The sequence below is a fragment of the Mus caroli genome, chromosome 5, assembly GCF_900094665.2.
Source record: "Mus caroli chromosome 5, CAROLI_EIJ_v1.1, whole genome shotgun sequence".
Taxonomy (NCBI): domain Eukaryota; kingdom Metazoa; phylum Chordata; class Mammalia; order Rodentia; family Muridae; genus Mus; species Mus caroli.
In genome coordinates, this window is record NC_034574.1 from 86029734 (window position 1) to 86055356 (window position 25623).

The window sequence follows — 25623 nt, forward strand, 5'->3', positions numbered from 1 at the left end:
GTTTTTTTTTCCTTGTGAACTTACTGTCTATTCAAAAGACAATTAAAGTGAATATGTGGAAGGGCTAACAGTTTGTTAAGTTTGGTCATGAGTCCATACATGAGTAAGGTAATCTTTGTATTAATGTGAATACATTTCTATGTGCCTGTCAGTTTTTAAGACAGATGAAAAAAAAGCAGATGCAGTGGCACACACCTTGGGACCGACTCAGGGGAAGTTATTTGAACCAGAAAACTCTGGTAACATAGCCAGACCCATTTTAAAACAACACAAAATAGACGAGGAAGACCATCAGCAACACACACGGAACCTGAGAGTCAGCATTCCATCCCCACCTGTTCAGACGGTGCTGGCAAGGGGATCTTGAAGACCCTCAACCCGAATTCCTCACTATTTATTCTGACAGACATGTCATGGTGGGCTTCGTCTTCTGTGGTCATGCAGACACTAAATGGTAGACAGGCAGGTAGACCACTCAGAGGATTAAGAAATACCGTCACTTTGATTGTGTAGTGTTGGCTGTCTTCCTTATCTATTTTGTGTTGTCTTAAAATGGGTCTGGCTATGTTGCCTAGTTGGCCCCAAACTCTGGTTCAAATGACTTCCTCTGCCTTGGTTCCAATGTGTGTGCCATTCTATCCCGCTGTTTCCTCATCTGTTTTAAATTGTTTTGTGTCTTGTGCTTGTGACTTGTGTCTGGTTGACAGCTGGCATGCTTTGGAAAGCTAGTGTGCCTGGAAGGCCTCGAGGCGCAGTCATAGCAGCTCATCAGAGAGCATCAGCAACAGAAGCCCTCCAGGGCTTATTTTCTCAGCTAAAGTTGTGTCACTGTCTTAGTTAGGGTTTCATTGCTGTGAAGAAACACTATGTCCAAGGTCACTCTTAGAGAAGAAAGCATTTAATTGGAGCTGGCTTACAGTTTCAGAGGTTTAGTTCAATGTCAGCATGGTGGGAAGCGTGGCAGCATCCAGGCAGACATGGTGCTGGAAGAGTTCTACATCCTGATCCACAGGCAGCAGCAGGAGACTGTCTTCTCCAGGCAGCCAGGAAAAGGGTCTCTAATGCACTGGGCGGAGCTTGAGCTCTAGGAGTCCTCAAAGCCCGCCTACACAGAGACATACTTTCTCCGACAATGCCACACCTCCTAATAGTGCCACTTCCCCAGGGGCCAAGCATATTCAAACCACCACAAACACCTTCTTCGTTTTTTTTTCCCAGTGCATAACAGTCTTCCAGGGTCATCCGAAGTTCCGCTCTTCCTCTGAGTCTTGGCTTTCAGACCCCATTCAAACATCTGCTGCTTTTTCCAGAATGCTGTCAAAGGGTCACATGTGGTTTGAATCCCACGCCATCAGCTCTTCTCTCTGTGGCTGTGGCCACACTCTTGTCTTGAACATTCCAAACTTATTCTCACCTCAAGGACATGTCATTCTTTGTTCTTTCTTTACTAAAACACACACACACCACTACCACCGCCACCATCACCACCACCACCACACCACCTATCTTAGTGGTCCCCGAGAATGAGGATTCTTCTGCCTCCATAACTTTAAAGATCTTTGATTTCCTCAAACCCGTTACTGCTGTCTCAGTCCCAGGCCCTCAACATCTCATATACCAGCTGGCAAAATATCCAACTTATTCACTGTGCTATTGGCAGTACATTCCTAAAACTTAGACTGTAGCCTGTCTCAGCGTGAGACACTTTTGATGAGTTTCCTGTCTCCCTACTCCTCGCACCACCAGCTGCTCATGCCGCTTGTACCTTGTCTGAGCCACGTCCTGTGCTCTCCCACGTTGGCTCTGCCATTCCTTCTGCCTGAATATCCTTCACTCCCGAGTCTCACAGCCTTTGATCTTGGTGAACTCTTACAGAGCTATACTGTGCAGTCATTCATCACTCTTAACGGGTGCCGGAGAAAGCGAGTCTATAAAGAACAGGCTCTGACAGACACCTTCTTCCTGTAATCCCAATGCTTGGTGTCTGGGGCGGGAGGCTTGGTACTCCAGGCCGGTCTGGCCCACATAGCAAGGCTCCGTAATAAGTAAACAGGTAGGTTTATTCAATTCACAGTTGAGAAAATTCCGGTCCAGGGCCTTGCTGCTTTTGAGGCCTGTGGCAGGGCAGTAAGTGACACTGGCCATGTATGCTGCTCACCCCGTGTCCAGGGGGAAGGAGGAGGAGGAGGAATGTCTTAGTTACCTTCATGTTCCTGATACTCTGACAAAAGCAACTTCAGGGAGAGCTTAAGTGTGGCTACAGTTCCAGAGGGGCACAGCCCATTGTGGTGAGGAAGGCATGCCGCGGAGACCAGCTCTTCTCAGTAATAAGGATGCAAAGAAGCTGCTTGTTGCTTGGCACTTAAAAAGGATCAGAGATCTCCGGCCAGGAGTGAGGCTGGATCATAATCCCTTAAGGCCCAGCCATTACCACCCACTTCCTCTGTCTAGAGCTAAAGGCCCCACAGCCTCTCAAAAATGGGAGCCCCAGGAGGACATTGGACGCTCAAAGCGTAACCCTGGCCCATCAGTGTTGTGTTGCATGTATAACCTATTATAACCAGAAGGAAAGCCAAGGTGAAAACTTTCACTTACATGTGCTTAAAACCCAAAGCCCAAAACCAGTCATATCAGGTTTAGGAACTAGATTAGAAATCAAGTTTCCTTTATCTGAGCTAACAAGATGAAGGATAAAAAAACAAGAGACCAAGGACAGAGCAAGTACGTCCCAGCTCACCGAGCGCCTCTCAGATCCTCCCGAGGTCCTGTCTCCCTTGAGCCTTCAGACTTGGCACTTCTCCAAGGTCAAGTCAGCTCTTGGTGGGGGTGGGGGCTCAGGGGTGGTGTTGGAGAGCTGTAGGCTGGTGGTACAGCACCTCAGTACTTGACACCCTTGTTTCTAGTCCTTGGGCATCAGGTTCCCCAGAAGCCAGGCTATGGCCTCAAGCCAGTCACCTGAGGGTGGCTTGACTTTTTGCAATGTCACCTGCGATTCCTAGTTCATCACAAAGTTCCTCTGGTTACTCTATAGATTCCAGCCCGGCAGTTCTACTGTTTGGCCTCTGTTTGCCCTTCTGGTTTCAGACCACAGTCAGTGCTATAGCAGCTCCCTGTTTTACCACCGTGGCCTGACCCCGTGTGCCTGGACCACAGTTAATTCTGGGACCAATCTCTGGGTAATTACTTTTTACATTAAAAAAAAAATAGTTATATGTGTTTGTGTGGATGTGTGCACACCCCAGAGGAGGGGGTGCATATGGCTCAGTCAAAGATTGAGTCTCTCTTTCTACCCTCATGTGGGTTCCAGGGGTCAAACTCAGATTTTCAGCTTTGTATAGAAGCGTTTTTGCCAGTGTCTGAGCCACCTGGCTGGCCCTGCCCCGTCTTTATAATTACTCCAATACTTCAGAAATACTTGTTAGAGCTGGAAGAGTGGTTTCCATCAGTACTTCCTCCTATCCGTTCCCATTCCCTTCGTCATCCACCCTCAACTTCTTCCCCGCTTTGCCCATCCTTTTAGGTAGGTCTGGCTAACAGGCTTGTCCCCCTGGCTCTATCCCATCAACTCGCTCACAACAAATGCGAGGGCTTGGGATACGTTGCATCTATCATCTTCATCTTATCACGGGACTTCCTGAATCCCAAAGTGTTTCTAAACCACAGAAATATTTCCACACAATCTCATAGCTGTCAGCATGAGATGCCTGGATGGTCCTCTCACTTTGATGCCAAAAATACCGCCCAGCAGCTGACTCGTGCCTCTGACTCCTTGTAGAGCTCATTCATGTTCAGTCTAAAGGATACCCACGCTTTCTCCTTGGCTCCATCAGATCTTTGTGCTTTAAGGGCAGGATACTTAAAGGTTGAAGTCACCAGCTTGCAAAATGAGAAAGTCTTTCGGAGAACACTTTGTTCTCTAGACTGTGGTTTAGAGCATTCGCTGTCAATGCAGGGCAGCCTCTGACTTCCATACCATTCCTCCGAGACAGTGATATAGCAGCACCGTCCACCCAGGCTCTGAAAGAGGACTTGAAAAACCCCGGTATGCTTTTTACCGTGCATCTATGCAAAGTCCCTTGGGAAACAGGAAGGAATTTTAGTATTCTTGTTTTTCTATAAAGCTAGAGGTTCAGGAAGACCCAGGCATCCATGTCCTTATATTCAGAAGGCATAAAATACCAACATGTAGGAAACCTAAATAAAGTTGTACTAACTTTGCAGCATTCCTGTGTGATGTCAAAATAGAAAGTAAAACGGAAGGGACACAGTGCTCGGAGAAGCAAGCAGTACTTTCATTTGTGATCGCTGGGACCTAGGCTACTTCATTTCATGAGGGGACTCTGCTGAGAAGCTGCTGGTGCTGAAGGGTCCCTCTCCTATGTCTCCACAGGTGTAGTGAGCCTGCCACTCGCCCTCACTCGTGGCATACCACCAAATTTGGGGAGACACAGCCTGATGTCAGCATGATGCAGATATCTCAGGGCACAATGGGCCCTCCTTGGCACCAGAGCTACCATTCCAGGTGAGTGGCCACGGCTGGCATCTAAGGATTTCTCTCCTTCAAAGGTCATGTTTACCCCCAAAATGTCTTTTTCTTCATCCTCTTCAAATGCTAACTATGTGGGTGATTCATCCTTACATCACATTCTGAACTAGATTGGGAGACTGGAAATAGTTTGATCATGGCTGGTCGTTTGAGATATTTATGGAACCCATTCACAGTCAGCTGTTTCTCAATGCCTATTATAATGCCATATTTGAAAAACTGAAGACTGCCTTTCTGGGTGCTTCAATGTCCTGTCTGTACTAGTCAAAAACTGTTCATATTTACAGCTAAATTGGTGATATTCTTATATTTAAATGTTACACTTGATTTTTTTTTTTCCTCCTTCCATCAAAGCCATCTGTCTAGCATGGCCCTGAAGCAGAAAGGAATAGGATAGAGGGTTTTTCAGTGACACATGATGACATTGATCTCATGTGATCCCTTCATTTCCCTCTTCTGCATGCAGCACCACTTGAACACATAAGTATTTTGCAGAACAGGAAGTTGAACGGTGCAAAGATTAATCCAAGTATGGGCAGCTGATCAGTATGTGAGTCAGGACAGATCTGAGCCAGGTGCCACAGTATGTGCACATAGCTACTGGGTTACACTTCTGCTTCCTAGTCATCCTGGTGCTAGTTAAGGTTGTTAAAGACTGAACAGAGCCACCCTGAGTGTGGCAAACAAAGGGATCTATTCTAGAAATCGGGCCTCACGCATCTGAGAGGAACTGGGGAAAGGGGATCCAAACCCAGACACTCAGACATACTGAAGAACAAGCTGAGTCCTGATTCCCCACACCAGCTGTGTGTTCAAGGTTGCGTCCATTCGACTCTGAGGACTCAGGGTCCACACAGTATTACTACTTGAGTCAGACAGAGACAGGGCGATGGCAGGGAGGTGGAAGATCATTTCAAACATAATAGAAATGAGATGCAGGTAGTGGCATTTGTTTGCGCATGCGTGCTAAAGAAAGCCACTAGGAGGCTTCTGGGAGGATTACTTAACAGATGATGGCTGTTAGGACTCAGTTAGAGCCCCTAAGGATCACGACTTGCTCAAAGGCAAATCATAGACCTCTGAGTGGTAGACACAGGATAAAAATCTCCCATCATATTAGAAGACACATCAGGCCACAGGAAGAAGTGGTTCCTAATTATCTTCCTTCCTCTAGACCCTCCTTTCCCTATTGTAGATTTTTCAGCCCTTTAAGGGGACCAGTTCACACCATCTGAGCCACCTCTTCCAGCGACTAGACCCCCACACCGCAAAATTCCCCTTTGCAAGGCAAAGTGTGGGTACCTAGCATGTTGGGAGGTGGGGCGGGAGGGAATAACATAGTGCTTGAGGTTTGGGGTTTGACCTTGCTCATTCTCACTCCTTGTCTTGAGTGCTCGAGCCTGAGCACTCTCTGATCTTGGCTTCCTTTTCTCTAAGATGAAGTTAATGATGCCTGTATTACCTGGTCATTGTGAGCATTAAATAAAGGAACGCATGTACATGGTACAAACACTCCATACATGACAACTGTAATAGTCTGGCGCAACCTGCCTGCAAAAGAACTTAGCGTAAAGCAGAGCGCACACATGGGCGTAGGTGTGTCTTAATAAAGTGCCATGGGATGGAGGGAACCTTTAGAACCTCCCAGCCCCTCACTTTCTTAGGAAGCCCTAAATCTCAATTCATAACGTGATCTAAGGAATATACTAATCCTGTATCAGAAATCGAACTGCTGTAGTCAGTGTGTGGAACACCTGCTTGCAGTGACTGCGGTAGGCTCCACAGGCCTCGGGAGTGGGGGCATTGTGGCATCAAAGTACAGTATTCTGAGGGCCACGCTGCTCCTCTCCCCTTCATCCTAACCTCCGGTAAGTGTGTTAGAGAGGTTGAACAGTGCCTGTATGGTGAGTGCCCCTGGCCCTTTTGATGTTGATGTGGCTATTGACACAAAAGCACTGTGTGACTGTAGGAGAAAGGCAAGCTCACATTACCCAGAATGCTGCGAGTATACGTGTCCTCTCCCACTTTAGCTCAGGGGCACCTCTGCAGCTCTGTCCCAGGGCATCTCACAGGGCCTCTCTCCAGTCTCTTCACAGTCTCACAATGGCAGTTGCAGCTAGGAGAGGACTGTTGGCGCGTCTCTAGCCTCTCAGTGGCCTCTAGTGATCTAGTGTGCCAGCTCAGTTGGCCGCTTCCTTCTGATGGCTTTAACTTAGATTCCTAAGCCCAATTTTATGTCCAACTTAAGGATCTCTTTCTCATGCAAAGAGGAACGTGAGGGGAATGGGAAGTCCAGGAGGGACAAGACAGAGAGGAGAGGCTAGTCAGGTTTTAACATGTCTGGGAGTGAGGTTGGATTTGGAATTGCCCTGAAACTTGATGTTAGCTGCTTTCTGCCAGGCCCCTGGTGCTATCTCTCCGCTATCTTACAGAGGTACCACTCAGTGATTCTCAAGTTTTAGAGGCTACTGAGGAGTCACATAGTGTCTCTGAAAAGAGGCTGAAGTAGCACTGTCAAGACACTAATGTACTGGATTCACTGAGATGCATTCACCTGACATATGCGAGCACCCGTGTCTCAAACGGTCCCAGTGATGGGCACACTCCCTGAAGGAGATATAAAATTATAATACTGTTTCTCAAAGAGTCGTCCATAAAATGAGTCTGTTACGTGTTCTTTGGCAGAACGTTTCTAGAGTCATAGAAGTTTAGAAAACTGTTTAGTGTCTCCCCACTTAGAGACAACAGATGAATAATAGTTTATGGAAGTCTGAGAAGCCTGGCGGTAAACAACCTTGTTTAATTTTAGACCAGTGTTTCGAAAACAGATTTGATCACGTTAGGAGTTAAGGTTCTGTGTGTGCCCATCAGGACATTTCTATATACATTTTGTGTGTGTTTGTGTGTGTGCTTTTCATAATGTTTTGAACATTTAAAATTTTTAAATTTTTTGAGAAATATTTTTATTTTGAAAATATAAGGGTGTTCTGCCTGTGTGCATATATGTGGACCATATGTATACCTGGTACCCCCAGGTCCAAAGAGGTTGCCAGATCCTCTGAAACTGGATTGATGGTAGTTGTGAGCCACCAGGTGAGTGTTAGGAACTGAACCTAGGTCCTCTGCAGGAGCAATAAGTTAAGAACTGCTGAGCCATCTCTCCAGCCCCTGAAAATTACTTTTAAGTACACAAAGTAGAGTAAGTAGAATGCTTGTATCTGCCCCAGAATCAGTAAATATTTTGTTGTGTGTGCTTTCCATTCTTTAAACATTGTTGATAGAATTGAAGTTGCTTTCTTACAGGCAAGCTGTACACGTGGTATTAAGTGCCGTGAGGAAAATAAAAGCAGTGTTACAGGACGTAAGGAGAGCCAAGGTGATACTCATGTTTGGAAGTCTTCTGAAGTGGAGACTTAAGTAAGGAAAGGGAGTGAGCCAGGCAAAGAGTATGCTTCATGGTAGAGCAGCAAAAACTGAGGCACTGGCTGAGATGGATGTAGGCGTCTCATGTGTTTGAGTCATTGCCAGGAGGGTCTTAGGTTAGAATGCAGTGATCCAGGACAGCAGCAGACCGAGAGCTTGGAGAAGTAGCCAGACCATGATGAGGACTTTGACCACTAAAGGTCACTCCTTGACAGTAAGGCTGCCTGTGTTAGCATCGAAACTGTGGCAGGCTTGAAGATTTTGTTCCTCGTTGTCACTCATCCCACTTCTAGTACTGCGTCTTAGGATCAGGATCCAGGTAACAGGGGAAAGAAAGACTTATTCCCAGAGGCCAACACTGGGCCCCATATTCCTCAGGCAGCCTGAGAACAGGAGCTCTGAGGGACAGAGTCCACTCAGGTAGGAGAGTAGCTTCCAAAATCCCCATGTGGTGCTGTCCACTCGAGGTCTGTTACAGGAAGGAGGTCCCTGGCCACTTGCTCTTGTCTGGCAAGAGATAGGTGTGACTTCCCACTTCCAGACACCATCTGTACATTGAGAAGCATAGGAGGTAACGTTTTCCATGTTTCAATTGGCTGTTGGCTTAGTTGTGTGTATGTTTGGTGAATGACTGCAAGGCTTCTCAGCAGTTAAGAGGAAGACTAAATTAGTGTTTACTCTGTGCATAGAACTGGTGAGTGAATCAGCTCTCAGGTGGGCAGCTGCCTCCACTTCCCCTGCAAGTGTCACCTCTACCCCTTCTGCTGCAGGTAGTTGAAGGAACTGCAGATGGCCAGAGGGGACTGACTTTAATAAACCTGTTAAACTGGGAAAGTGAGAGCTCAGTAAAATCTAGCCGTAACGTCCACCATGCCACTGAGGGCAAGTCGAATCTCCCCGAGCTGGCGGCCTCACAAGCTGTTTCTCTTCTTCTCTCTTGAGACTTTCCTGTCCTTCCCAAAGCAGGATGCTTCTTCATTCAGTAAGTTGACTTTCTCTGAGGAGGAAAAAACTAGATTCTGTTGAGCTAAAATGCTGAGCAGGGGGTCTCCTTGCTGACCAAGGGGTGTTTTGTTGCTCCATCACCAGTTTCGGTTCTGAACATCGTCCTTTGAGGCTCTTCATGTATTCTATGGAGCCATTCTAGCATAAAACATTATACGCTTTGCCACTGTGACATCACCTTTACTTCTGCCGTATCTAGAGATGCGCCACATGATTTTAAATGCACTTGAATGTCTTTTCACCTACAAGTGAAAGACCGAGGTAAGAACTCTGGATTTACCTTTCTTTGGAGAATAGTGAATCACAATATTTAACACGAGGAGATTGTTGGTTGATTTTTATTTATTGCAATATGGCTTCTCCATTGATGTATAAGTTGTTTGTTTTTTTGTTTTGTTTTTGTTTTTTTCCCTTTTTGATGCCTTGCATATGCTAGGCAGGGGCTCTACCACTGAGCTATGCTCCCAGCCCAAACATGTTTCATAATGTATTTTTATTTGATATGTATAGTTGTTTTGTCTACATGTATGTCTCTGAACCTCATGTAATGGCTGCCAAGGCTAGAAGAAGGAGACAGATCTCTTGGGATCTGAGCTACAGACAGCTGTGAGCCACCATGTGAGTGCTGAGAATTGAACCCAGATCCTTTGGAAGAGCAGCTGGTGCTGTTAACTGCTGAGCCACCTCTCCAGCCCCTTATAGTAAATTATTAGAGCAGTCTTAAGCTCATAGCGAAATTGAAGTTACAGAGATGTCCCAAACTCCCCAGTCCCCACACAAGCAAGTTAGACTCCTCTATTATTAACACAAACAGGTGTGTTTGGTTTTTTTTTTTAAGGCCGATTTCTGGTGTATGAAGGGCCAATATTGAGACTTTCTCTCCTCAACTCAGAGGAGCTTAGAAATACAAAAGTCTCACTCTTCTGAAGGCACGCTGAGGGTGGCTTTGGTGATGGAATTCAGCCTTAAGGCCCTTCTATGGCTTAAGACTTCCGGCTTCCCTCTCCCTTCCGGCTTTTCTCCCTTGCCCGCTCTCTCTCACCAGTCTCTTCTGGCTCTAACTTCTTTTTCCCTGTAGATTTCTCCATTCAGCTGTGTGTTTAGCTTCTCCCCACAAACAAATCGTCCCTACTATCGTCGTCAAGACTCCAGGAAGGTTGCCAGAGTCTAGCTTTTGACTCCTTAAAAAGGAAAGATATTAACTAAAATCCTGCGCGTGTGTGAGCTCCCCAAGTCCCCCCAGCCTTCCACATGCCTGTTTGCTTACTAAGCTTTTCTCCGTTTCCCCCGAGAACATCCACAACAGACAGAAAACTCTCTCCTCTGTCACTCTCCCTTCCCTTCTTCATTTCCACCCCCCCCCCCGTTTCATTTCTTGGCCTGTGCAAAATGTCAGTTACAGCACAGCAAGTCACATCAGCATTCTGCCTGTGCCCAAGGCCACCCTCTTCTTCTGGTTAGCCTGGGTGATTAATTAGAGGCACGTAAGGACTACAGCATTGGGCAATTAGTCCTAGTGGTGACACGGCCCCGAATAAGGCCCAGTTTTACCCACCCTTCCAAAAACGGAACCTCTTGCATAAGAGTGGATTTATAAGGCGAGCCCTGTGTCTGTGAGCCCACTAAACCACCCCTCAGCGGACTGACTGCTTTGTCTCCTGTTCTTCCCAGCTCTTCGACCAGTGACCTCTCCAACTACGACCATGCTTATCTGAGGCAGAGCCCTGACCAGTGCAGCTCCCAGGGGAGCATGGAAAGCCTGGAGCCCAGTGGCGGATACCCACCCTGCCATCTCCTTTCTCCTGCCAAGTCCACGAGCAGCATCGACCAGCTAGGCCACCTTCATAACAAAAGGGACTCCGCATACAGCTCCTTCTCCACCAGTTCGAGCATCTTCGAGTACCCACCCCCTGGTGGCTCTGCCCGAGAACGTTCGGGTTCCATGGACATGATTTCTGCCCGTGGTGGCCTCCTAGAAGGGATGAGGCAGGCAGACATCCGCTACGTCAAGACGGTCTACGATACCCGGAGGGGAGTATCTTCAGAGTATGAGGTGAACCCTTCAGCCTTGCTCCTTCAAGGTAGGGATGCCCACGCCTCAGCCGACAGTCAGGGCTGTGCTAAATGGCACAGCATTCCTCGGGGCAAGGGAACGCCTTCCCCGTCTTGGAGCCAGCAGTGTTCTGGTTCCCTGGAGACTGCTACTGACAACCTGCCCCAGAAGGCAGGCGCACCCCTGCCCCCTACCCGCAGTGATAGCTATGCAGCCTTCCGCCATCGCGAGCGTCCCAGCTCCTGGTCCAGCCTAGATCAGAAAAGGTTCTGCCGGCCCCAGACAAACTCTTCAGGTTCCCAGAAAACCCCATTCGCTGAGGATCAGCTGCATACAGTCCCAGAGAGGAGTCCAGAGAACAGCCCCCCAGTGAAATCTAAGCATAATTATACCCAGAAGGCGCAGCCAGGCCAACCTCTGCTGCCCACCGGCATCTACCCGGTACCTTCTCCGGAGCCTCACTTTGCCCAGGTGCCCCAGCCCTCTGTGAGTAGTAATGGCATGGTCTACCCTGCGCTAGTCAAAGAGAGTGGATACACAGCTGCTCAGGGAACCTGTAACAAGATGGCTACCTTAGATGAGAACGGGAATCAAAATGAAGCTAGCAGGCCTGGGTTTGCCTTCTGTCAGCCCCTAGAACACGACTCGGTGACTCCGGTGGAGAAAAGGCCAGAACCCACAGCCAAATACATCTACAAAGTCCATTTTTCTTCAATGCCTGAAAATGAAGACTCCTCCCTAAAGAGACACATCACACCTCCCCACGGCCATAGCCCATATCCCAGCGAGAGAAAGAACATTCACGGTGCCAGCAGAGCGTGTTCCAATCACCACAGTCTCTCGTCCCCTCAGGCCCAGGCCCTGCACGTGGGTGACGACAGGAGGCCTTCCAGGCTCTCTCAGCCCTGGGAGGGTGACTTTCAGGAAGATCACAATGCCAACCTCAGGCAGAAAGTAGAGAGGGAGGGCCAAGGCCAGGGCCTGTTGGGCAACTCTGGCAGGACCAGATCAGCCTTCTCATCTCTGCAGAATATTCCAGAGAGTCTAAGAAGACAAAGCAGCGTGGAGCTTGGAGAAGCCCTGGAGGTTCACCCTGGGGGCAGGTCCAAGGTGGAGGACCCTGGAAGGAAAGCAGGGGCTTCCGACATCAGGGGCTACCTGGACAGATCTGTTTCCTATCCGAGGCCCGAGGGGAAAATGAACGCCGCCGCAGACTCTGTCCACAGTGCAGACTCCAGGTATGAGGAGCCCCCGGCCCCAGCGCTGCCGCAGACATCGCAGACATCAGGTGCGAGCCAGCGGCGGCTCAGCGCCAGCAACTCCAGCAGCTCCGCCGCCCCGCAGTACAGGAAGCCCCACTGCTCTGTGCTGGAGAAGGTTTCTAGAATAGAGGAACGCGAGCAGGGGCGCCACAGACCCCTGAGCGTGGGCAGCGCCGCGTACGGCCCTGGCTACAGGCCTGGCAGGACCGGCCCGACCCCCAGTACTTCCAGCAGTGACCTCGACGATCCAAAATCCGGCAGCGTCCATTTCTCGGAGTCCACTGAGCACCTGCGCAATGGGGAGCAGAACCCCCCAAACGGGGAGGCTAAGCAGGAAGAGGCTTCCCGGCCCCAGTGCAGCCAGCTGATCCGGAGGGCCGCTGCGGACAGTGGACCTCCCGCCCGAGGTGGCGAGCCCTCAAGGCCAGAAGCCCGCCTGCTCCGCAGCCAGAGCACCTTTCAGCTCTACAGTGAGGCGGACAGGGAAGCCTCGGAGGACAGGCCCGGCACCCCCGAGTCGCCCCTGCTTGACGCGCCCTTCAGCCGCGCCTACAGGAACAGCATCAAGGATGCCCAGTCCCGCGTCCTGGGGGCCACGTCGTTTCGTCGCCGAGACCTGGAACCGGGCACCCCCGCCAACTCGAGACCCTGGCGCCCGCGACCCGCCTCTGCCCACGTGGGGATGCGGAGCCCCGAGGCCGCGGCGCCCTCGTCCTCCCCGCACACCCCTCGGGAGCGACACAGCGTGACCCCAGCCGCACCCCAGGCTGCCCGCCGAGGCCCACGCCGCCGCCTTACTGTCGAGCAGAAGAAGCGCTCCTACTCGGAGCCCGAGAAGATGAACGAGGTAGGGGTCTCGGAGGAGGCCGAGCCCGCGCCCTGCGGCCCGCCGAGGCCCGCACAGCCGCGCTTCTCGGAGAGCACCGTGGCCGACCGGCGCCGCATCTTCGAGCGCGACGGCAAGGCCTGCTCCACGCTCAGCCTGTCGGGCCCCGAGCTCAAGCAGTTCCAGCAGAGCGCCCTGGCCGACTACATCCAGCGCAAGACCGGCAAGCGGCCCACAGGAGCCGCCTGCACGCCGGAGGCCGGGCTGCGCGAGCGCGCACAGAGCGCCTACCTCCAGGCCGGCCCCGCGGCGCCCAATGGCCCCGGCCTGGCCTCCGCCTGCAGCCTGAGCTCCCTGCGAGAGCCAGAGGCGCTACCCCGCAAGGAGCACCCTCATCCGTCGGCCACGGATGGCCCGCAGGCGCCCCGAGATCGCAGCAGCTCCTTTGCCAGCGGACGCCTAGTCGGGGAGCGACGACGCTGGGACCCTCAGGTCCCCAGGCAGCTGCTCAGCGGAGCGAACTGCGGACCGAGGGGCGTCCAGAGGATGGACGGGACACCCGGCGGGCCGCCCTCCTGGGGCATGGTGGCCGGGAAGGCCGGGAAGTCCAAGTCAGCCGAGGATCTGCTGGAGCGCTCCGACACACTGGCGGTCCCTGTGCATGTGAGGTCCAGGTCGTCTCCCACCTCCGACAAGAAAGGTCAGGTAGGTGCTGCCAAGCCAGCTGGCCTAGGACTGGCCCCCTCCGACTCTGACAGCTTTAGCGGGGGCTCCCCGAATACCTCTCCTTTGTTTGTTTTCTTTTAAATCTGAGAAAGTAATATTGTTTTTTATTTGTTTGTTTCTGCGATTTTCCCTCTTAACCTTACCTGGTTCCCGTACAAAGATATATAAATGTCTATATAGTTGTTTTGGTTTTTTGTTTTGGTTTTTTAGCTATATAGTTGTTTTATGGTTGGTTACCGTTCTGACAGTTAAGACGCAGGATTCTGTTCCTTCCAAGGAAGTACTGTAACCACCGAGCTATACGGTACTCGGCCTCTTCTTTTGAGATAGGGTCTCACTAAGCTATCAAGGCTAGTCTTGAACCTTTCAGGCCTTCGTTCTCAGAATTACATCTAGTCGAAATAAACCTTTGCCACCAGGTCCGGCTTTTGATACTTTAAGTAGGGGTGTGGGGTGTGTGTGTGTGTGTGTGTGTGTGTGTGTAATTTTAGGAAACATCCCCTCTCCTGGTGTGTTGAAACGTGTGCATACACAGACCCAGGCATACGCATCCTTCTAAGAGGATTTGCTGGCTGTGTTGTCCCAGGCAGTTTCTTCTCAGAACTGTCTGTCTAGGAATATTCTCTCCGTGGTGTAACTGCCATCAGAGCCCGCAGTACTGTTTTCCATTCTATGGAGCACTTAAAATCTATAGGTACAAGGTTTTTCAACTACTTTGTACAACAGTAGTTTACGACATAGAACTCCAAGGAATTTCTTCTTCTCTCCCAGTATTGTAAAGATAGTATAAAAGGGGAGGGGGAATTACACACTTTAAATCCCAGCACTGAGGAAGCAGGTGCATCTCTGTGCCTTTCAAGGCCAGCATGGTCTACGTAGTGAGTCCCAGCATAGCCAGGTCTATGTAGAGAGACCCTGTCTAAAAGAAAAAGAAAAGAAAAAGAAAAAGAAAAGGAAAAGGAAAAAGAAAAAGAAAAAGATAGAAAAACATAGGCAAAAAACAAATCTCCTGTTACTGTCATTATTCTGTCTCAGGGAATTGGTTGGATGACCAAATGCTTTGCTTTGCTTTCTTTGCTTTGCTTTCTCTAAATATTTTATAAGCTGGTCACTTGGGAAATAGACTTCAAGCAGACTTTCTGTTTTGTTTTAGAAAAGCAGTGAGGTTTCTTCAAATCCCAATTAAGTTGGTTGTATTACTTGAGAAACTGTTTTTTAGGAAGGTAACTGAACACAGAATGGCATCTAGGCACTCTTTTATTAAGGGGACACCACAGGTAATTGATATTTAATGGGGAGGGGGGGCTCTGAGGCCAAGGAAGGAATGGTCAGGAAATTCTCAGCTTCACACCAACTCTCCAAGACATTCTTGAGCTGCCTGCCTCCTGTGCCCAACAGCTAGTCCCTGCCTGACTAGAGAGATGCCTGTGGGCTAACTTCATGCATACTCTTCATCTTTTACCTTATTTGTGGTTAAAACAAAACTTGGGGCCTCAGGGTGTAATAGCTTGGCAGTAGGAAACCAGAGGAGGTGTGGGGGGGGGGCACACAAAATTATTCCTACTGTATCAATACTTGTGTTATAAACTCTTAAGTTTATTATTATTAGAACTATAAATTTACATTTTTAATTTTTTTGGAATTGTAAGTTTAAAGAATTCTCCTGTTACCTGCGGTCTTTGTTAAGGTTTAGTTAATAAAGAATTTTTCTCGTTGCTTCAGTGAACTCAAACAAGGTAAACTTGTACAGGCTATCTGAGTTAAAACCGAAATTCCTCAGAGTTTATTTCTGGCATGGTGGGGAGTGCACTGCTCTGTGAGCATCCTTCTCAAAATGCTGTCAGTTGGGTACTTTCCCTCAAACAACTCATCCCGAGAATCACTTGGAGGCCTGAAGCAATAACTGCGCGAGACCATGATGTTGAGCTATGAATGGCCTGAAAGTGACTCCAAAGCTTGATAAGGCGGGGCTTCTCCCTGGCTACCTTTGTATTCTCTCTGAAACTCGAAGCACCCTGCACCCCCTTCTCCTCTTCATTTGAAGAGTACAGTTCCAGAACAAAGGGATGTTGGGTGGGGATGGAGCCCTTGGGCTCATTACTGTTCCACTCACCATCAGCTAGACCTTAAGCATCTTAAAGTGCTGCCCCCAACCCCCACAAAGCTGCAAAAAAGCACCCAGATGTTTCTGCCTCTGAGATAGAATGAGATATGTCTTCATTACTTAGGTTAAATGTTTAGGGTCTGCAGAGGCGGCGGCTAGGTGGTTAAGAGCACAGGCAGTTGATAAGTAGCTGAGGATCAGTGCCTCACACGAAAGTGTTGGATGTAGGCTTGATTCTGTGGGTACAGCCAGTAAGCTGTTGGTAGCACCCGAGAGTAAACACCTATTCAAGCCCCAGGGTAATTGACAGAGCTGACTTTCTGTGAATTGTGAAGTTACAAGCAGCCAACACTAATGAGGCTTTTACTGTGTGCCAGTCACTGACGTGGCCTTCATCTGTGCAGTGAGGTTGGTACTGTAACTGTTACGTGAGAGGGGCGACTGGCACCTAGAAAGGGTAGGAAACCAGCCCAAGGTAGTCGAGGATAATGTTTGAGACACTGCCTTCGTTGAGGCTTAAGTGGTTAAACCATGCTGTTTCCTTGAAAGACAGGCTGGCGTGGGGAGAAGGTGGTGAGAACTAAACGTCTCGTGTCTGAGAATATCAAGTGGTAAATGGATTTCATTTTAGTTCTTATCAGTTATTACTTATATTTAAGTAGCTAGTTTTTCCGTTTGGATCCTTAATTCATTTCAGTAGGTACTGCAAGCTAATGCCCTATCATAGACAACTACTGCAGTCATCGTATTTTGTTGGTCATAGAGCTATTAAACTTGGAACCCCCCTCAAAGAGAGTCCAGATTGGGCTTTTATATACATCAGGTTATGGTGTGAGGTATGCTGAGAGCTAGTGTTTGGGTCCGATCATTTGTTCTTGTGGAGTTGAACTCGCAGAGATCTGCTTACCTCTTTAAGTCAGTTTTTAAAATAACTATCAAAAATTAGATTCTATCTTAGGTGGAACATGGCAGTGTCCAGGCAAGCATGGTGCAGGAGGAGCTGAGAGTTCTACATCTTCATCTGAAGGCTGCTAGCAGAATACTGGCTTCCAGGCAGATAGGATGAGGGTCTTAAAGCCCACAGCACAGTGACACACTTTCTCCAACAAAGCCACACCTCCAAATAGTGACACACACACACACATACATACATACACACACACACACACACACACACACACACCCAGGGCAAGAATATTCGAGCTACTATAGATGTTTACCAAGTTAGTTTATGTGTCTGTGCCTGATATTTCTCCTACGACTGCTGTTCTTTTCTGTGTTGCCCTGAGAGTCAAGTATTCTTTGACAGTGAAGACACACAAGAAGAATACCCTCTTTGTGTTTCTGCTAGGTTGAGAAGACATTTTCCTTCTGTCCAATGATATCTGAGGATATGTATGGCTCAGTGGTAAAGGACTTGCATGACATGTACAATGCCCACTGCTTTGGGGGTGAGGGTAGGAGTGGAAACGAGGAGGGGCATCTTGATTAACAGGAAACCTGATAAATTCTCTCAATAGCTGATTACTGGATTTAACTCCCACACCCTTTTAAATGCATACCCACATAAGTGTCATTTCTAGGGCCAAATCACACAAATGCAGGTTAGCTTCATTCACATACTGAAACACAGTGGATGTAATTGAACTCTGCTGTGCCAGGAGCTCAGCTGACGCCTAGGGTAACTATTGGCAAAACCTTGCCTATTGGTGTCAGCAGGGAAGGATGGTGGGATAAGACTTAGAGGGCTCTAGGAGTCATGAAGACAGGATTCCATTCTACAGTGAGAATCAGGGGCTCAGTTTGTGGAATTCACTGTCAAGTGTTCAAACCAGCTGCATTTAACCCATTGAATTCCACAGAAAGATCTTGGGCTTTGAAGAAGTCCTGCTGTGAATCCTAGTTCCTCTACTCATTTAACTGTATATTAAGAACTGATTGTTTCTGGGCTTTAAACACACTTGATCATGCATGACATATTCATGTACTTATGCGCACATGGATGCATGCACGTTTCAGTGGAAATGTCAAATAGATAATATTCCATTCAAGAAACTTGGCAGTGTCTGGCACACAGTAATATACCTAATAAGGGAAAGGTGAAATTATTAACATCTGGACGTTTGCTGCTTCTGCCAACAGTCACCTTTGACTTTTGGGGAGCAGCAGTGGAAGGGAGAGACAGTACTGAGAATTGAACCTAGGGCCTCGTGCATGCAAGGCAAGCATTCTACCACTGAACCATGTCTTCCACTGTTTGGTTTACCCATGTATATGTATGCAGGGCTTGGAGGACTGAAAGGGTCTCTCGGTTAAACTCAGAGCTTACTAGTATAACTAACTAGTCAACTTGCTCTGAGGATCCCGTCTCTGGCTTCTGAGTGCTAGAATTGCAGGTGGGTCACCGTCCGTGGCCACCAGCACTTACGTGAGTTCTAGGGACCTGAACTCCAGTCCAGCTAAGTGCTTGTTATCCGCTTGCTGTCTGCCAGCTGTCAGCATGGGAGGCTTCATCGCTTATTGGCTTCTCTTCCGCACAGACGAAAACATGGACAAGGACGGGAAAAGCTTTTATCACATTAGAAAAATCAAATAGTGAATAAGTTATTAAGATTAGGTTCAGATTCTATATGAATTCTCCTTTCTCACCTGTCCTGTAATGGAGAATAAATAATGGAGAACTGATTACATTATCATCTCTAGTAATAGTGTCCTCTTCATCGTAACCAGATCACATGGGACAGATTTTACACCATCAGCGTTATAGTATTAACCCTTTCAGGATACCAATATCTACCCATAGTGAAAACAAACAAAAACTACCCTGAAAGACCCCCCTGGAGTTACTGACACCACATGAAGGTGAGCCTTGGGAGAGTTTACTGTAGCCTGATTACAGGCTAGATTGCTGCACAGATTTAATGTTGCCTTTTCCTGTACTCACAGGATGTGCTCCTGAGGGAAGAGAGCGGCTTTGGTTTTGTGAAGGATCCATGCTGTTTGGCTGGCCCGGGACCTAGGTATGTACTAATATGTGGTTACGGGGAAAAACCAAGTGTTGGTAAGGGCAGGAGGTCAGAACCCTGTGCACCGTGGGACTGTGAGTCGGTGGTGTGGAAAGAGCATTAAAGACTGAGCTAGCATGTGACCCAACAGTAGCGCTCCTGAGTAGACATCCCAAAGAACTAAAAGCCGAGTCTGAGAAAGGCTTGCGTGCGGAAGCTCACAGCAGTGCTGTTCTCTGTTGACAGGAGTCAGAAACCATTTTGGACTCAGGTCTCCATCAGGGAATGACTATATAAACAGAGTGTGTGAGCATGGTGGAGTACTGTCCACTTTTGAAAGAGAAAAATCCTGCCAAATATGAACCTTGCAGATATTAGCTAAATGAGATAAGATGGAAAGGGTCACACTGTCTGCATCCACTCACGTAAGGCATTTGACCAAAATCTCAGAAACAGAGGGAGAGTGGTAATTGCCCGGGTGGTATGGGGAGAAATGGAGTTTTTGAGTGGATATGTAGGCTTCACTTCTACAATATGTAAAGCATTCTAGAGGTTTGACTTACAGCAAGGAGAACTTTTCCCTTTCTGGTGCTGGGGAGCAGGGCCAGCGCCTTTCGGTACACTAGGTGAGGGCGCTGTGACAGAGCTACACCCATCCCACAAACATGTATAACACTGTGGAGCTGTGTGCTTAGACCGCATAAGGTGCCGTGTGCAGTGCAGTCTAAGCGCACCCAGCACTTGGGAGGTGAAGGCAGAGGGCTCCAGAGTTAGAGGGCAGTCTGGGTTAGGGAGCCACACCCTGTCTTTACTCTCCCCTGCCCCTATCTATCACCACCACTACCAGATGCTGAAGATAAAATTTTACATAAAGGGTTTTATCATAATTTTTAAGGTTTTTTTCAAATGTGAGGCTGTTTCAAGAGGGCTTGCCTCTGAATCCATTACGAAGTGCAGAATAGCCCATAGATGTCCCTGGACTCAATAACGGAGCCTGTGATGGCGGTAGGGGTGGGGGTGGGGCTACATCTGAGATTGAGGAGCTCTGAGAGAGGCCCTTCACCCAACCATCTGTCTCCAGCAAACATAAGAGCATGCACATGGCTGCATGCCGTCTCCCTCCACAGGCTGTGTCAACCTTGTCTGGCACTTCATGGTTTTGTGGTGAACGGCTGCTGGGATGTAGGAAAGAGTCACAGCTCCACCCCAGGCCTCAGATGGGTGAAACGAGAGGCTCATCTGCTCTCCAGGTCCCCTTCCACGGCCAGCTGCGGAACTGCAGACGAATTCACAGAAGGCAGGACTTGCTAGAGGCTGCCTTGTTAATCCCCACATTAGCTAACTGTTCCATCACAGGCACAGGCTAGCCATGCTGCAGACACTTCTCCTCGCTTCTCCTCCCTGCCTCCCCCCATCCCTCCATCCCCACTCCATCCAGCCACAAGGGCATCTACCAGGAGTTGGTTGTTGGGTTTCCTTGGTGACAGTATCACTTGCTTGGGTGCTATGTCAGTCAGTACTTGACTATGTCCTGCAGAGGTGACTTTTTTTTGTTCATTTGTTCATTTTTGTCTTAGGAAATAAGACTTAGAGAACAGAAAATGCTATTACCAACCTCCAGACTCAGCAGCTGCGCGCGCACGCACACACTCCCAGGCAGACCCCTCCATTGTTATGGTTCAGGGACACATAGAGGCATCAGTCTTTCTCCCCAGAGCCTAGAGCTGTTCCCCAAAGTAGTCCAAAAGGAGCTAAGGAAAGGAGTTGGTTTTCCTTCATGCCTGTCCTCAGAAGCCATTTTACACGTGTGTCATGGCAGGAGTGGGGGCTGTGGGGAGGGCTAGTGAAAGGACTCTGACCCTGCCTGTGGGTCCTCTGCCTGCCCGCTACTTAGTGTAACTTGGTTCGGGAGGAAGAGTACTTAGCTCGTCTGTGTTTCTGATGCTTACTGCTTGCCCCCTCTGCAGAGCTCTGACCCTCAAGTCTGTGCCCCATTCCAGGTCTCTCAGCTGCTCAGACAAAGGCCAAAATGAGCTGGCATTGCCCCTGCACCACCCTACGCCCTGCTGGAACGGCTCAGGCTGCAAAGCCACTGTGGCTTCCTCGGCTCCTCCCGAATCTTCCGGAGCCATGGATCGTCTGAAGCAACATAGAGCACCTGGTCCTAGGCCACTCTCAGCAGGAATGCACGGCCACTTCCCAGATGCCAGAGCTGCCTCACTCAGCTCCCCTCTGCCATCGCCTGTCCCCTCCAGTTACCGGTCACAGCTTGCCATTGATCAGCAGACTGGGCAACAGCCTCCCTCATCCCCTGCCTCTGCAGTGACCCAGCCTGCCAGCCCAAGAAGCCCTGAGCTCAACAGCCCAGCATATGGACTAGAGGAGGGGATGTGGAAGAGGACATCCCTGCCTCAGCGACCCCCTCCACCTTGGGTGAAATGGGCCCACGCGGTCAGAGAGGACGGCCTTGCTGAGGACACCTTGGCGCCTGAGTTTGCGAACCTGAAGCACTATAAAAACCAGCCGAGTCTTCCAAGTTCCTGCAGCACTTCTGACCCAGACACTCCAGGAAGGATCTCTCTCCGAATATCGGAGTCAGCCCTTCAACCTTCCCCACCTCCCCGGGGGGACTATGATGATGAAGTGTTCGTGAAGGACTTGCACCCCAAGGTTACTTCAAGCCCCACATTTGAAGCTCTTCCACCACCACCACCGCCACCGCCACCGAGCCAGGAACCTCTAGTGAATGGCACAGATGACTTTCCTCCGCCTCCTCCCCAAGCCCTGTGTGAGGTACTGCTGGATGGTGAGGCATCCACGGAAGCTGGCAGCGGGTGAGTGGGCAGTGATGGTGAGGGGAAGCGGCCATCCTTCGCTCTCAGGTGTTGGCAGCCAGGGTCCCAGGGCGTTCCTCTGTCACGCACAGGAGAGCCTGGGGACAGATTCTTTATACAAGTTCAACACAACTCTATAAAGTTTGCCTTGGGGGGCTGGCGTGTATTGTCTGCAGAGAAGTGATCATTTGAAGAGCCAAGACGCAGTTCCTCTTGTCTGACTGAGTTTTAGATCAGTTAAAAAAAAAAAAAAAAAAAAAAGAAGTATAATATAAAGGGGGGCTGGGAGAGCTTGGAGAGATGACTCAGTGGTTAAGAGCACTGGCTGTTCTTCCAGAAGTCCTGAGTTCGATTCCCACCAACCACATGGCGGCTCACAACCATCTAGAAAATGGATCTGATGCCCTCTTCTGGCATGTAGATGCAGACAGAGGACTCATACATTTAAAATAAATATTGCTGATAGAACAGACATTGGAGAAAACACTGAAGTCAGAATACACACACACAGCCTGGAGGCAGCCTCTCAAAGAAGAGGCTGAATTTCGATGGCTACTCCTGTCTGCAGACACTCCATGCCAGAGGTACAGGATGGAGCTAACAGACGGTGATGTGAAGCCAGGCTGGTGCAGAACAAGCATTTCCCAGCACAGTTTCTGAGACTAGTGATTGCTCATAACAGAATTCTCTTCTTGGGATCCAGCAAGATGGCTTACTTGGCAAGTGCCACCAAGCCTGATGGCTAGAGTTTGCTCTCCAGGCCCACTATGGTGGAAGGGGAGAATCTGTCCTCTGACTTCCACACATATACTATGGCACAATGCTGCCCTAAATGTGTGTGTGTGTGTGATGTTTTAAAAAATTACCTCTATAGAATCTGAGCACTCAGGAGGCAGAGGCAGGTGGATCTCTGTGAGTTCCATGACAGCCAGGACTATGTAGCAAGAGAGAACTCTGTCTCAAACACAAAATAACCTCTGTAGGGTATCATCTCTTGGATACCACAGAGGTCACTCACCACTACTACCCTCTGCCTGTCTGTACCTCCCAGAAAGCTCTGGGGCCCAACAGCAACATTTGTCAAAACTGAGTCCTAGTGAATGTATGTAGGAACCAGCCCTGGGCTCAGAAGAAGGCCCTTCAGAACCCCGTGGCCGTGGGAGAGTGCCGCAGACGTGTCTCCTTGTGTCAGCCACTCCTGCTCTGGGACGCTGTAGCCCTAATGTGTCTCCCTCACATCTCCTGTGCCCTCAGCACCATCGGTGCTCCCCTTAACCGCTCTCTCTCTCTCTTCTTCCCTTCGCAGTTCCTGCAGAATTCCCAGGGTGACAGTCACAAGGGAAGGGCACGTGCCTGGGGCAGCCCATTCCGAAGGTAGTCAGATAATGACTGCCACACCGCCCCAAACCTCGGCCAAAGGTTCAGAAGCCGAGTCCAACACGCCTTCCAGCGCGAGCGCCCAGCCTCAGCTCAGCGGTTCTCCTGGCAAGCAGCTCAGTCCCAGCCAGACCCGAAACCTCACTTACGAACCTGTCGACAGAACTCAGGATCTAGGAACGAAAACTCACACCGAGCCTCAGAAGACCTCAGAAGATATCCGGACAGAGGCTCTAGCCAAGGAAATTGTCCACCAAGACAAGTCTCTGGCAGACATTTTGGATCCTGACTCCAGGATGAAGACAACGATGGACCTGATGGAGGGTTTGTTCCCTGGAGACGCCAGTGTGCTGATGGATAGTGGTGCAAAGAGGAAAGCCTTAGACATCACCGCCAGGCGTGGGGGATGTGAAGCCAAGGCGTAAGTCCCTTCTAGTCCACCCCAAAGAGCCTGTGGCTCAACTCCTGTGGGGTGATGATAGGCTTTGGATGCACATGCAAAGAGTAACATTCCATCCCAGCCTTCGGGCAGGAGGTGGGGCAAATGCCCAACAGCAAGAATGAGAGCAGTAGGAACCACTGTCATTTGTAGCCAGAGGTCATTTTCTGTGCATCACACATCCTTACATAAACATTATGGTAGCTCATCTTCACAGCGCACCTTTGAGAGGACCGCCAGCCACCTCAGAAACACAGAGCCGTATTAACGCCTTGATCCACCTAGGCAGGCCCTGGCAAGTGAGAGTGGAAGCTCCCACAGCAGTTGACCCGTGTCTGTCCCTAACTTGGTAAACACATGGCTGGCTGTCCTGTCGTAGGTCACTTTCAGGGACATCCCCCAGGCTCAATGCTGAGAAGGGAGCAAAGGCAGGATGTGGGCGTCTACAAGAACTAAGTGGACCAGTCTTTATGAAAGGGGGAGGGGAGAAATAGATGTGTTTACTACTGTATAGGACATGTACTTTGAGGCATTGAGGTGAACATTTGCTCAAATCTGAACAGATCTCAGTGGGAAACGCTTTCCTGGGTATGCCGGGACCACTTAGCCACCCCACCCCCACCCCCTCACCCTGCCCCCACTCTGGAGGCTCTTGAGGCCTCTGCTGGTCTTGGAACACCACCCCAGGGCCCAGCCACAGTGGGAGAACTGTGAGCAGTTATGTTTCCTATTTTGTGGATTTTTTTTAAATTATTCTGAGATTTTCTTACATACTTGGTTAAAGGACTATGAGGAGAAAGATGTAGAATGGGTTTTATTTCCTTTTTAGTTTTTAGTGATAATATTGACAGACTGCGACTCAGCAGTAAGTAGCTTCCAGATGAAATACAAACAGAACAGTTCACCCAAATACGGGTTTGCCGTTTAGAAACTTGCAGCTGACTGTAACTGAGTCAGTAGCAGGAGCTCTGTTTTATTTGGGTGGGAGGGAGAAAAGAGCTGTGTGCATAGCTTTTGCCATTTGTGGGCTATGTTCTCAGAGCGCATCTGTTCACGGCCTCGCAGCTTCCTTGCCTGTCTCTTCAGCTTCAGATTTGGGGAGTCCAGGCTGCCTTTGGTGCGGGTGACGTCTCCAGAATCACACTGTAGCAAACATCGCTGGACACCTGCACTGTAAAGGGCAGTCGCTGGGCACCACAAGGCCCCAAGGATGCCCTCTGAGAGAGCGTTTCCCACTGAGACTTGCTCAGGGTTGGAGCAAATGTTCACTGTGTAGCTCGCCATGGTGAGAGTCAATGCCATGCTGTTGTTACGTGTGACTACGTGCTGCACAAAGACCAGTGTAGATTCACAGATGTCCTTAGAAAACCATTGCCTGAGAATTTATATTCCCTGGTGAATTTGGTAGTGAAATGGTCCTGACCTTGTCCTTCCCAAGGGTTTCAGAAAGATGACATGCGCCACCTTCTGGTGAAAGTAAATGTAGTCCTGCTGTGGCAAATAGCATTGTGAGGCTTCGTCAGAGTCCTGAGCAGCCTAGCTGCGCCAGGAACACTGGGGAGAAGCTGATAGAAGCTTCACACATGCGTGTGGAGGATTTTTCCAGCTTTCTAGTCATCTGGCTTACACGCAGATACGCTGCTTAAAGAAGATCGGTGAAGATGTTGTATGCCTAGTTCTTGCCACAGTTAAATAATCTATCACTGAAGAGTTAAACTCTCTCTCCAAGAGATCGTCCTTCCATGTGGTGTATCCGAACCCTGACCTGCCCCCAGCATGCCTGAGGAGCCAGGTTCCACCCCCATCTCCTCACAAAAATGAAACAGACTTTAAAAAGCAACTCCACTATGGTCAAGCAAACAGCATAAGATACCATGGTTTTTAGTTCCTGGTTTTCTTGGACAGCTCTGAGCTCCCCACCCCCTGTGTAATCAACAGGTAGATCTTCCTTTCTAAAACTGTACATTTCTCTTCTCCCTCGGCTTTTTTTTTTTTTTTTTTTTTTTTTTTTTTTTTTTTTTTT

The 25623-nt window shown here is 49.2% G+C and overlaps 1 protein-coding gene across 4 annotated transcripts in view; it reads left to right on the plus strand.

Moving 5' to 3' along the window:
- Shroom3 (shroom family member 3) overlaps nt 1–25623 on the plus strand; it is a 286870-nt gene that overhangs the window by 251190 nt on the left and 10057 nt on the right. For all 4 annotated transcript variants that reach the window (XM_029477237.1, XM_029477239.1, XM_021162394.2 and 1 more), the window contains 5 exons: nt 4391–4522; nt 10646–13820; nt 18892–18965; nt 20951–21784; nt 23091–23582. In XM_029477237.1, coding sequence (XP_029333097.1) covers nt 4391–4522; nt 10646–13820; nt 18892–18965; nt 20951–21784; nt 23091–23582 — 4707 coding nt within the window. The remainder of the gene's footprint in view (nt 1–4390; nt 4523–10645; nt 13821–18891; nt 18966–20950; nt 21785–23090; nt 23583–25623) is intronic.